Source organism: Mastigoproctus giganteus, chromosome 14 (assembly GCF_048544385.1).
Source record: "Mastigoproctus giganteus isolate SK-2022 chromosome 14, ASM4854438v1, whole genome shotgun sequence".
Lineage (NCBI taxonomy): Eukaryota > Metazoa > Arthropoda > Arachnida > Uropygi > Thelyphonidae > Mastigoproctus > Mastigoproctus giganteus.
In genome coordinates this window covers 61420321-61433259 of record NC_143588.1, presented here as the reverse complement: position 1 = coordinate 61433259, position 12939 = coordinate 61420321, and the positions used below count along the sequence as shown (strand labels likewise).

The 12939-nt window shown below is 35.5% G+C and overlaps 1 protein-coding gene across 1 annotated transcript in view; it reads right to left on the bottom strand.

Moving 5' to 3' along the window:
- Positions 1-10879, bottom strand: part of qless (decaprenyl diphosphate synthase subunit 1 qless) — a 216008-nt gene extending 205129 nt beyond the window's left edge. Inside the window, exon 1 of the mRNA XM_090389078.1 lies at positions 10651-10879. Coding sequence (XP_090245204.1) covers positions 10651-10788 — 138 coding nt within the window. The 5' untranslated portion in view covers positions 10789-10879. The remainder of the gene's footprint in view (positions 1-10650) is intronic.
- Between the last annotated feature and the right edge of the window lie 2060 nt (positions 10880-12939).

Genomic DNA, 12939 nt, shown 5'->3' with positions numbered 1-12939 from the left:
TGCACAGAATCTCACCATCTTCAGTAACCATCCATTGCAGCTCCTGACAAAAACCTCCATGTGAACTTCTTGTTGCTCAGGTGTGAGTAGTCTTGGAACCCAGTGTACACAAACATGTTATTTGTTTTTTTTTTTTTTTTTTTTTTTTTTCAGGAGCATTAGCAACTAAGGCCATATTGCTCCGGGAATATGCAGTGGTCATTCCCTGACTTTTCCGCATCCTCCGTATTTGGTGGTGACTGGCTGGAACCCCAGTCTAATCAAGAAGCGTGTGCTATGCACTGCTGCTCCTTCCCACCTGGCTATGGAGGCGCCACACAAACATGTGTTATAGGTAAATGGTCGTGGAGAATACCATGCATGCTTCGTACAGATCTTCACGACACGTCTGCTGCCAGTTGCTTTACTGTTATATGACGATCGTCTCTCACAATTGTAGAAGCAGTGTTTATGTTTTAGTGGTGAGAGCAGTGGTTGGAGCTCCAGGACTGCCAATTTTTGTGATTGAATCACGTCCATCTTTATTTACAGTGCAGAATTCTAGACCACCTTAGTTGTGCTATATGGAAGCATAAATTCACCATAAGCCTCTTTTTACATTTAATGTGTTAAATGATGTTTTCTTGAGATGGAAACAAAATTTGAGAGCAGCACAGTTCATCATGTGCCACGTCCATTGTTATGTAGGTGAAACCAAACAGGCGTAAACTTGAATGACTGCCAATGTCACACAGTATGTAAAAGTCAACAGTGCAGTTGCTATGCGATTCACCTTGGTTTGGTCTTAAATTTCCCACCAACTCAGCTATAAATAGCAAGCAGTATGGTTGTTCGTGAAAAATTATGATCATTGATTATTGAACAGTCTTTGTATAATAATTTAAATAATTATTATTTTATGTCATAATTAAAATTAAAGTGCAATGCTACGAGAAATTTCAATCTATCCCTCATAAAACGGAAACAGCTTGGAGGGAACTCGCCAAAGCAGGAAGCCTCAAACTATGCAAAATTCAAGTTAAGACACTATTTAGTGTAAATTCATCATTACTACATAGTTTAATTTTAAGACAAACCAAAGTTTGTTTGTCCTAACATACAAACAAAGTTTGTATGTTAGGCATAGTCATTATAATCTCATATTGTGAAATCCTTCACAACAAGTTGCCTTCCTCTTTGTGAAGAATTTCACAAAGAGGAAAGTAAGACATGAAATTAGTGATTTTGAAATCACTAATTTCATACGTCTTGGCCTCACTTGCACAGCCTCTCCTCAGCACGAAGGGTCTATTGTCAGTAAAGACCTATGTGAAGTACCTATTCAATTCATCATCAACATCAAGTGGGTTATCTAAGACTTTCGAGCCCGTCACCACCAAATATGGAGGATGCAGAAAGGTCAAGGAATGACCACCGCATATCCCGGAGCAATATGGCCTTAGTTGCTAATGCTCCTAAAAAAAAAAAAACCCAAAATAACAATCTAAGACTTTCCCACATTCAGTACACAAGGATTCAATCTTTGTTTTCTTCTTCTTTGCATTCACATACTAAAAAAAAAAAAAAAAACCTGTCCCCATTCTATGTTCTCTTAGCCAGTGCTTTATCATACTCAGCCTTGGCCTCCCTAACCTTATTTGTGGTACTATTACAGATCAACTTGTAACTGTTGTAGGCTTCCTGCTGTGTAACTTTACTATACTACCATTTTTTTTTGTTCTATTAGACTGGCCAGCTGCATATTCATCCATCTTGGCATCCTCCTCATGTTACATCTTCTTAAATGATATAATGCGTTCGTGACTTCAGTGATTATTGTTTAAAGGCATTCCATAATTCTAATGTATTCATCCTCCCTTTGAAATCTACCCATTTGACAGATGCCATGCAGCACCTTAAACTGTCACAGTCACCTTTTCTGAAATTAAAACTCATGCCTTTACCTTTAATTACGACATCTTTCAACTTAACAAGTGCGTGATCACTACCTGCCAATGGTTCCTGTACCATAAACCTTACGATGTCATCTGATTTGTGAGTAATGATGAGGTCTAGAATATTCTTACCCCTAGTATTTTCTCTAACATTCTGGTACAAATAATAATCATCTAGTTTATTTAAAAATTCTGTTCCCCACTTTGAGTTTCCCTCTCACTTATTCCAATCAATTAGAGGCAGATTGAAGTCACCCATAATAAGACATTCACACTTGCTTGCCAATTCCATCTGCATGTAGAGACTCTCGTCATACTCTTCATAATTTTCTGGTCCGTTGATTACTCCCACTCTCATATCTTTGCTTCCAACTAACTCACACCACATAGATTTTATGCTGGCAGGCATAACTTCTAACTCAGCAAAAGCTCTTTATGCACGCAGGCTGCTTTTGATAATAAGCATGGTCCCTGCCAGCCCTTCTATCTTCCCTATATACATTATCAGGGCCAGCTTGAAGCATTTTGGCACCCTGGGCGGAAAAACTTTCTTGTGCCCTCCCTCTTTATAGGTAATGAAATGCACAAGGAATTTTAATTAAATTTATTTTTAAGCTTCAAAACTGCAATAACATAATGAACTGTTATTGAATAACATACTATTTTCAAGGCTATATCATATCTTACCCATTATTTAGTGATGATCAGAATGCAATTATAAAAATATCAGTAATATTATAATAACATACTCGAATACATACAATCTAATTATTTTCAACAAGGGTTACACACATTTCAATACACTTATTAAAACTACCAATTATTATAATTATTGATCTCATAATTTACATGAAATTTTAATACAACACAATTGAAACATTTATTAGTCTTTCCATTAATTAATGTTTTAATCAACTGAAATCAGCATTTCTTTTAATGTATCTTCTTTCTAGATTTCATGTCAGCAAAGTTATAAATAATTTCTGACAAATCCAATTTTGCTACTGTGTCATTTTCGATAGATAGACTTGCCAGCGAATTGAACCTTGTCTCTGTCATGGACGATTGCAAGCATGTTTTAATTAACTTTGGTTTACTGAACCCTCTCTCACCACTTGCCACAGTTATAGGAATGGTTAGCATAATTTGCAATGCAATTCATAAGTTTGCTAGCATATCTTGCATTTTGTTTGGATTTATAAACTTCAAAATACCTAAAGCATTATCAGGTACATTTTCAGACAAAAATACCACCAATGCCTCAATTTCTTGGTATAACTATTCACCATTTACATCATATTCATTGTTTTCACTAAATTTTATTTCAAGTTTTTTGCACCTTTTTAATAATTCATCATGGCCCATATCTTTTTTTATAATGTTCAAAAAACCCCTATTATCATAAACTCTTCGATTTGTTGAAATCTTTCTGTTAGGGACAATACAATACTAAAGAAATACAGAAACCAGAGTTTCTGTATTTCTTTAGAAATTCTGTACAATTATTTATAAGAATTGACTGTAGTGTCCATGTTAGGGCCCTGCACTGATTTGCTTACCATATTGATTTTAAATAAAATATCATTCCAGATGCAGAAGGATAATCAAAAAGCTAAATTCTTAAATTTTTACTATTAGAGATTCAGCTTCAGGTGCATAAATGGATTCGGTGCTTGAGTTTTTGGCCAACTCAGTTAAGGTGTTCCTTAATTCTAAAATTTCATTTTTAATAGTTTTAGCACTTTCAACTCTACATTCCCACCTAGTGTCACACAAAAGTTTAGAAGTCAAGCATTTAATGTTATTGTTATTTGGTTTTTAGGAGCATTAGCAACTAAGGCCATATTGCTCTGGGGATATGCGGTGGTCATTCCCTGACCTTTCTGCATCCTCCGTATTTGGTGGTCATGGGCTCGAACCCCGGTGTAATCAAGAAGCATGTGCTACGCACTGCTGCTCCTGCCCACCTGGCTACGGAAATGCCAGGTGGGCAGGAGCTTAATTACTATCTTATTTACAAAAAAAAAAAAACTTAATTATTACTGACCTTAGAATATATGCCACAGGCTATACATGTCACAAACTCATGACACACCGAAAATGTCCATAGGCATGTCTGAGTTACGATGTCCTTGGACAATGCATTTAAAAATGATAAATGCATTTGAGTTGGTTCAGCAAGAGGCTGCTAAGCTAGAACATACTCTGCTCACAGGCAAGACCCTTAGATGGATTAGGGATGACTATATAATAAATATTCTTCAGAATGGGTGAGAATCAGAAGTGATGTCCTGAGCAACTATTACTGGGTCTACTCCTATTTATAATTTTCTTAAATGATAGGGACAAATGGATACAGGGCATTATTTCAAAATTTGCAGATAATGTGGATCTGTGGTTAATGAACAGCATCAGACAGTACTTCTTCACCATAATATAATGGCAGCTATGATCTTAACTTGATGTAAAAAGTTATGTTTTAATGATGCAAAATGTTTGGCTTTACACTTAGGAAATAACTTATATACTTGGAGGGACTGAATTAAAAACAGAGTAAGAAATGGATTTGGGAATTATGATTCAGGCAGGCTTGAAATTTTCCATATGGTGCAAACAGGTGGCAAGGAGAGTCCATAGTACCTATATAACAGAATTGCAAAGCAACACTTAGAATACAGTATCCAAGTATGGATGTCACATGTAAAGAAAATAAAAAAATATTTCATGAAAAGATCCAAAGATGGGCAGCATGTCGGGAAAAAACTGGCAAAAGGTCATCCATAACTGCAGAGACTTGCACTATATAGGCTACAGAACTTGGTAACCAGATATTTGAGAATCTAACTGAAGTTCATAAGGTTCTGTGCAGAGCTATCAAATGAGGAAAAATTTTTCACATATTAATGATGCTTGAATCAAGAAGCAAAAAATTTGAACAAAGGATGAAGAGGTACAGTGGATCATATAAGTTTTTATTTAACCAGAAAGTTTTTAAGCATTATTAGAATAAATTGTTTCCATGGAGAGTTCAGGCAAACATGAGAACCTGCATGAGGAGAGAAACACATGGACTATGGTCTTAACTTTTTTTTATGAAACCCACAAACACAAAAGGTATTCGGACCTATAGTAATTAATACTGTGACAGAGTGGGAGGAAGTCGAAAAGACAAAAGATACTTGTTAACATTAGACGAATTTCTGTAGATGTAATTTTCAGGAAATACATGTAAGGAAGGTTATTCCAGAAAACAGAAGTTGAAGAGAAAAATGAGGAAGAAGAGAAGTTCATTCTGCTAGTTTGAAGTTGGACAGTAAATGGATGCTGACTGATTGCAGCACATATTTGTTGTTGTTGTTTTTTAGGAGTATTAGCAACTAAGGCCATATTGCTCCAGGGATATGTGGTGGTCATTCCCTGACCTTTCCACATCCTCCGTATTTCGTGGTCACGGGCTTGAATCCCTGTCTAATCAAATAGCGTGTGCTACGCACTACTGCTACTGCCCATATGGCTATGGAGGCGCCAAACATGTTTGTACTGGTTTGGAAGGCAGAGGGGGAACTATAGATGCCAATTTAGAAGAACAGTGCCTGCAGAAGTATCTATGTAAAAAGCATGCAGCAGGAACAGAACATCTATAAGACAGAGAGTGGAAAAACCTTGTAAGACAAGCCATTGATTAGCTGACTGCCCTCTTTTGAACAGATCCTAGAAACCCAAGGGAAAAGTTTTGGGTACACCACCTCAGATGTAGGAGCAGTACAAATCTCAAATCTGCCCTTCCATGGAAGGGCAGATTTGAGATTTGTACAGAGTAAGAAGTTGTTTAGAAGAAAAGTAATGCAAAGAACGAAAGAGAAAGCCCAGTTTTTTTTAGATGCAGAGGAAGCAATATTTGTGATGTGCTTATGCCAAGAGAGAGAGAGAGAGATTAGAAGTCAGGGTAATACCAGAGGTGGACTGGGTCAAAAATTGCTACTGGGGAAAACTTGTAGCAGCCTCAGAATGTATCTGAGATCAGAGTGTAATACTGAAAATGACACTGGCCTCCAATCCACCAGGGTTTCTCTAGTAAGTCTTATGGCCAGTCCGCCTCTGGGTAATACCTAATAAAGATATGTGATCTTGTCTAGAGATCTGAGTGTCATTGAAAATAGGCATAGGAGAAGTAGACTCCTTTTTTGTGAGTTGTAACATAATATAATAATTTAATGCTTACAAGATATAGATGCTACTGTGCTCACCACCAATAGCTAGGGAAAAGGCCTTGAGATGATTATGATTAAGTGAAGATATAAAATATAATTATATCGTGTAATTTTTGCAATATAATCTATCCGTGAATACCTAAAGTACATTCTGATTCCTCTGTCAACAGAAGTCGGACCCTAACCCAAAACTATTTAAAAAAATTTTTAAAAAAAACTTAAAAGATTAGAACATACCCTAGATGTAGGGTTGCCAGATTTACCCCATTTCGGGGTTTAATACCCCTTTTTTGGAATTATATTGTCAAGATACCCCTTTTTTTAAATTTGAAATGGGGTATTTGAAAAAAGAAGAATCATAAAACACCCTGTTCAGATGATTATTTAGGAAGAAAGAATTAACTGACAATAAAGTTGTTGTTGAAATGCACCCTTATATTTCCCTTGGAATTATACAGGGTATGTCAAAATTATGTTAACACTTATATGGAAAAAACATTGTAATTATGTTAACACTTATATGGAAAAAACATTGTAATTATGTTAACACTTATATGGAAAAAACATTGTAATTATGTTAACACTTATATGGAATGAACATTTGAATTTTATTTATTATTTTTTTTTCAGATATAATGGCAGATGGGTTAACGCTAGAAGAAAGAAGAGTAGTGCAAGCTTGATGGAAGTGTTTCATTCTCCAACCATAGTCCACAACAAGTTCCAAGAACAATTAAAGCCGTTGAACGATTTATCATCGTATTTTTTAGAATAAATGTTGATTTCAGTTAATGTTGATTACAATAAACGCTTTTTTCCATATGTTGTTATTTGGTTTTTAGGAGCATTAGCAACTAAGGCCATATTGCTCCGGGATATGCAGTTGTCATTCCCTGACCTTTCCGCATCCTCCATATTTGGTGGTCACAGGCTCGAACCCCGGTCTAATCAAGAAGCATGTGCTACACACTGCTGCTCCTGCCCACCTGGCTACAGAGGCACCTTTTCCATATGTGTTAACATAATTTTGACATACCCTGTTTCCAAGATACCCCTTTTTTAAAATTTCAAAAAAGCAGAAATCATAAAACAACCTGCTTAAATGATTATTTAGGAAAAAGAATTAACCCTTAAAGACTCAAAAAAAAAAAAAAACGATATTCGATCCTATTTACAAAGAGGGTTATAGAATATTTATATTATGCTTACTTTGTAACCTTTTACATTCTACTTGACTTCTTTATTTCATTGTAATGTTTTAAGGCTCAGGCAACAAGGTTTTTTTTTTTTATTTAAAATTCTCAATATCAATATTGATTTGCTGTATGAAGAACATGTTCTGTTGAAATCATTCCATAAAAATATTGAAACAAAAGACCTCAAAAATACCACAGATATTTGGATAAAATTTTTAAATGCATACAAAGTACGTAATACAGAAAAAATTATTTTGTTTTTGCTTTGCCTCGCTCAAATGCAATGAGTGAGTGAATATTTAGCTTAATGTTTAACACATGGAAAAAAGGATAAAAATAAATTATACCTAAAAAATGTTGAAGGAGAACTGTTGGTGAAAACCAATCACAATATGTCATGCAAAGAATTTTACGCATATGCACTAAAAAATGAAAAACTGTTAAACAACATTTGCTCAAATGAAAAGTATTGCTAGGTAAATATTTTCTTTTTGATAAAATCAATCAGGTTTATTGAATATGTATTGTACACAATTATGTAAAACATTTGATGTTAATACAGTCAGACTTATCTTTAACGAACTTCCATATAGCAAATTTTTCTATGTAGTGGCTTTTTTGATTTCCCCTTGGCCATTACATTGAAAATAGTTTCTGTATAACAAAGAAAGTTTCCATATAACAAACTGATTTTGAGAGACCCGGCTACGCATTGTTCGCACCTCTGGCCTCAGTTTTGTTTTAGCTGCTGTGCAAGTAACCTTACAGTGTCTAAAAGGAAATCCTTGAGTGTAGTGTGAAAAAGTGTAAGTGCTTAATAGTTTAGATCGAGGCATTAAAAAAAAATAATAAATGCTTCAAAATTTGGTATTCCTACAAATAGTGTGTTCGTTATTCTGAAAAACTGTTTCGATTTTCAAACTGTTTGAGGAAATTGGAAGCATGGAAAATTATGCCTGTATAAAGATGTTCACACAGTTTTTAAATGGATGAAGTTGATTCAAGACCAAAACATGCCAGCATCAGGGCCATTAATAAAAGAAAAGGTTATGGATTACGCGTCTTTTCTGGAGCATAAAACATTCCAAGCCAGTTCCGATTGGCTGGACAAATTTAAAGGGTGCCATGGCTTACTCAAAAAACTTATTTCTGACGAAAGTGGAGTTACAATCGAAGAAGACTATACCCATTGGAAAGAAACAGTTTATATTTTGAAGTGGATTTTAAATTTCAATAGAAAGATGACAGAAAAATCGCGTTGATTGTCGACAACTGCCCTGCTCACTTAGTAATTTCGAAAAACTTACAAGTGTGAAGCTTGTTTTCTTTCTTTCCTCATCTAAACTGCAGCCAATGGGCCAAGGATTTGAAAATGCTCTAATACTGAAAAAAAATTATACCAAGAATACAAATCAACCAACCTATAGATTCTGATATAGATTTGTGGATATGCATATCAGAGTTGGCAAAAGTGTGGTCAAGATGTGACAGAAACAACAATTAAATTGTTTTGCAAAAGCAAGTTTTGCTAAAATGCCAATTAACAGCAATGAGAGGGACGGACTACTACAAGGCATTGAGCATTCTTAGGAAGAGTTCCAAGCTAAGTTTGATCAGTGGAGAAATTATTCTTGGCAAATTTTTAGGAGTTGATAATGATGTCATAGTAGCTGAATATCCCAGTGACTCCAACATTTTGGAGCATATTTAAAGAACTAGTGACAATATCAACAATGAATTGAATGAACATGAGGGCAATATTAAACCTTACAAACATGAAATGTTGGCAGCATTTGAAACTTTGTGCTGAGGCCTTCAGTGGGAAGAAGATGTAACAGACAATATATTTGAGTGTTTAAACAAATGTGAACATTTTTATGAACAGTGTAAAACAAAAATAACCAAATATTTTCACCATAATTCTTAAAAGTGTACTAATGCATTGTGTGCATTATGTAAGTAGTCATTTCTTAATTTGTATGTATTAATAAATTAATTGTTTTAAAATGTTAGAAAATTTATTGTAGGAGCAAGGAAGCCTAAGGTTTCCTTGCTCGGGGGGGGGGGGGGGGGGAAATTCCCACTTTACCCTCTCCTTGCTCGGAAAAAAAAAAAAAAAAAAAAAAATTCCCACTTTACCCTGAGAGAGAGAGAGAGAGAGAGAGAGAGAGAGAAAATCAGAAGAAGGGAATCACCAATAAAGATGATATCCAGCTCAGGATCCTGGGTTTGTCAAGCCCATACTCACCGGATGTGAGTCCCTGGAGTATTTCTGATTTATTTCCAATCTTTTTATAGAAAAGATTGGAAAAAATTTCTGTTTAACGAATTTTTTCAAGAGAACGATCGATTTCGTTATACAGAGGTCCAACTGTATTTATAAAAGTTTCCTTTAGTGTTTATAACTCTTACAATAAAATTTTCCGAATTAAACGAATTAAAGCACAGGTTATAATTCGATTAAAAAATTTGACTAATTTTGCATTCCATGAACTTGTAAAAATGAACAAAATATAGAAATAAAATATTTTTTATTAAAATTGTTCGGTTTTTTTTTTTTTTTTTTAAGATATAATGCGAGTACCCCAAAACGAGGAATGAAAACCGCAAACATAAGCATGAGTACCCCGAGATCAAATTTTTAATCTGGTCACCCTACCTATATGGCAGTAACAGCCTCAGAATTTAACATTACGCCTCTGGTAGACGAGAAACAATTCAGTACCAAAAGAATAAAAAAATTTCGAATACAAAATCCAAATTTTCAATTAATTTCACACTGAGACATCATATCCATTTATCAATATATTATATATACTGTAATCATAGGCGCCGACTATGGGGGTTGGAAGAGTAGGCTGTTCCCAGAGTGCGCTAACTGGAGGGTTCGGAAGTATTATCTCTTCCCCCTACTGGTTCTAATTATATCTTTCAAAATACATTCCGTCCCCTGTTAATTAAAAATCAAAAAAGTCGGCACCTATGCATATCACCAAATGATTTATATTAGTAACAATATGAATTTATCTAAACAAAAATGTTTAAAATACTCACCACTAGATTATAAATATTAAAGAGGATTCTGTAATTGAAGAGTAAACAAGACTCTTCTTCATACACACAAATATGGTTGATAATGTGAGATATCTTTGTATAGGGTCACTAAGGAAACAGATGATTCTCATTACCCGGTACCAAATGATAGCAGACGACATTTCTCAATGCGGAGGAATATCAATCTTTAACAAATAAGAAAGTCCATAAAATAATCGTGATGGGTACTCTATTAATTCTGAGATATTTTCTTACCTCCACATGTAAAGGAGTAGGAGATGAAATCCACCTCACAGATGGTGAAACAAGTCTTTTCATCCGCAACAACTGCTTCAAGTCCCACAACCGTTCCGCAAGTGATGGTAACCACGACCGTGTTGGAACAGCAGCCATATCTAACACAACACGAGGTTCTCAGTTTATGAACTTCGTTCCCGTTAGTAGCCCTACTTCTAGTTTGTTGGTAGTTTCCCTATCACAGAAACTCTCGCGCAGAATGAGGAAATTCGAGATATAGTCCCGACACCAGAGCCTTAGGCAAAATTCTTGCAGTAAGTGTGCCAAAGAGAATAGTGTACACCGCTCAAACGTTTCATCTGGTGTTACGATGGCGATCGTTGATTTTCGAGTGCTGTCTATATATAGATCGCGTTCTATATTTCCATACCTGAGTGTTAACGTCCGGGTCTTCAACCGGTATTCAAAGGGAATGGCAAGTCGTAAGTGGAAGTAATATCAAGTAAAAACATTCTAGTTGCAAACAGGCAATATAAAAACCGATTTTCGTTCCGCCTTTACCGGTGATTTCAGTAGTTCCAGTGAGGACAGTTTTTGGTGCATTCAAAATGGAAACCTTAATTAATTTTTAACTGCTTCGGGGCTTGAACATTTCAGGCCTCGTGTAGAAATAATAATTGCCTACCTTAAATTTAATATCTTTATATTAAATTTACACATTTGATTTCATTTGTGAAAATAAATTAACAGGCCCGAACATTTCTTAGATTATGTTGAATTTCTCTTATTGGAAAGATGATGAAATCAATCCACCTTCATCCCTGCCGTAAAACTTTTTCATATTCTTTGTATTTGAATTTTACCAATTGGCGTTTCAAAGGACAGGAGAATTCATATTCAGTCGCTGAATGTGCCATATGGAAAGTATATTCATTATTTTACCTGTAGAAGCGGTGTATCATTTTGTTGCCCATAGAGCAAGCTTATCGCCGTCCTTTACTTTATTAATAATAAAATTATTATTTATTATATAAATAATAAAATCCTATAGTATTTAAAATTTTAAATGCCATAGGATTTTTTTACAGTGGCTGAAACAAAAAGATATTGGAGTCTATCTCTAGTGCCGTGGATGGTTCAGAAGAAAGTAGATACTTGTTGACGTTGGACTTGAATTTTTGTAGATGCTATTTTCAGGAAATACCTAACGAGAAAGGTTACTCTAAGAACAGAAGCAACTAGAAAAGATGAATGAAGTTCTGAGTTTGAAATTGTATTGTGAACGGATGTTAATTAACTGACACTGTATTCGGACTGGTTTGGAAAAAACGAGTATAATTGCAGATGTTATTGAGAGTGAGTCAAACAAAAACGCGATTTCGGCTGTCTAAATTTTAATTACGTGCCCCCATATTGATGTTAATTTATGGACTGTTTGTTGTTGGGTTTTAGGATGTTGATTAACTGATTCGGACTGGTTTGGAAGAAACAGGTATAATTGTAGATACTGTATTATGAGAGTGAGTCAAATGAAAGCGCGATTTCGGCTGTCTAAATTTTAATTACGTGCTGCCATATTGGTGTAAATTTATGGACTGTTTGTTGGGTTTTAGGCACATCAGCAACTAAGGCCGTATTATCCCATATATATATTATCTGTAAATTGCGTATGTTCTGTGGTCGCTTTTCTGTTTTGCTAGATCGGTGTTACCTTCGACTAAGACCGACTAACTCAGCCACTTTGTCAAAAAGGTCTATAAAAATTCCTCACGTCATCGACAGGATTCGAACTCAGGTCTTTTCCATCTGGTGTGGAGAGGGGACGGTGATAATACCAAATGTGCTACCCACGAGGGCATACATTTATGGATCTGATATGAATGCGTCTACTGAAAATGGCATGTTGACTGTCCTGTACGTGTGGGATGTGGTTCATAGCAGTACAGACAATACAGCACTCAAATGTGTGCATTGATGCTAAATAAATGCAGTGTCTCTTTAGCAGAAATATGGAAAAGATGGTTTTTTTCTTTTTTTTTTTTTTTTGGTAGTTGTTGGCGCATCGGCTTCTGTGGCCATAATGCACCTCCCATGGTTTTGCAGCACTTTGATCCAAGCCCGAGGCGGAATTCGAACCCGCGACCTTTGGGTTGCCAGGCAGGCACTTTACCCACCCGGCTAGTCCGGCTGGAAAAGATGTACGTCGACAGTGTACTAGTGTGGTTTCTGATTCGATAACTATATGTAATGCCCAAATGGTAATCATTCAGAAAGAAAACTATGGAGGATGACCCTCATCCATGATAA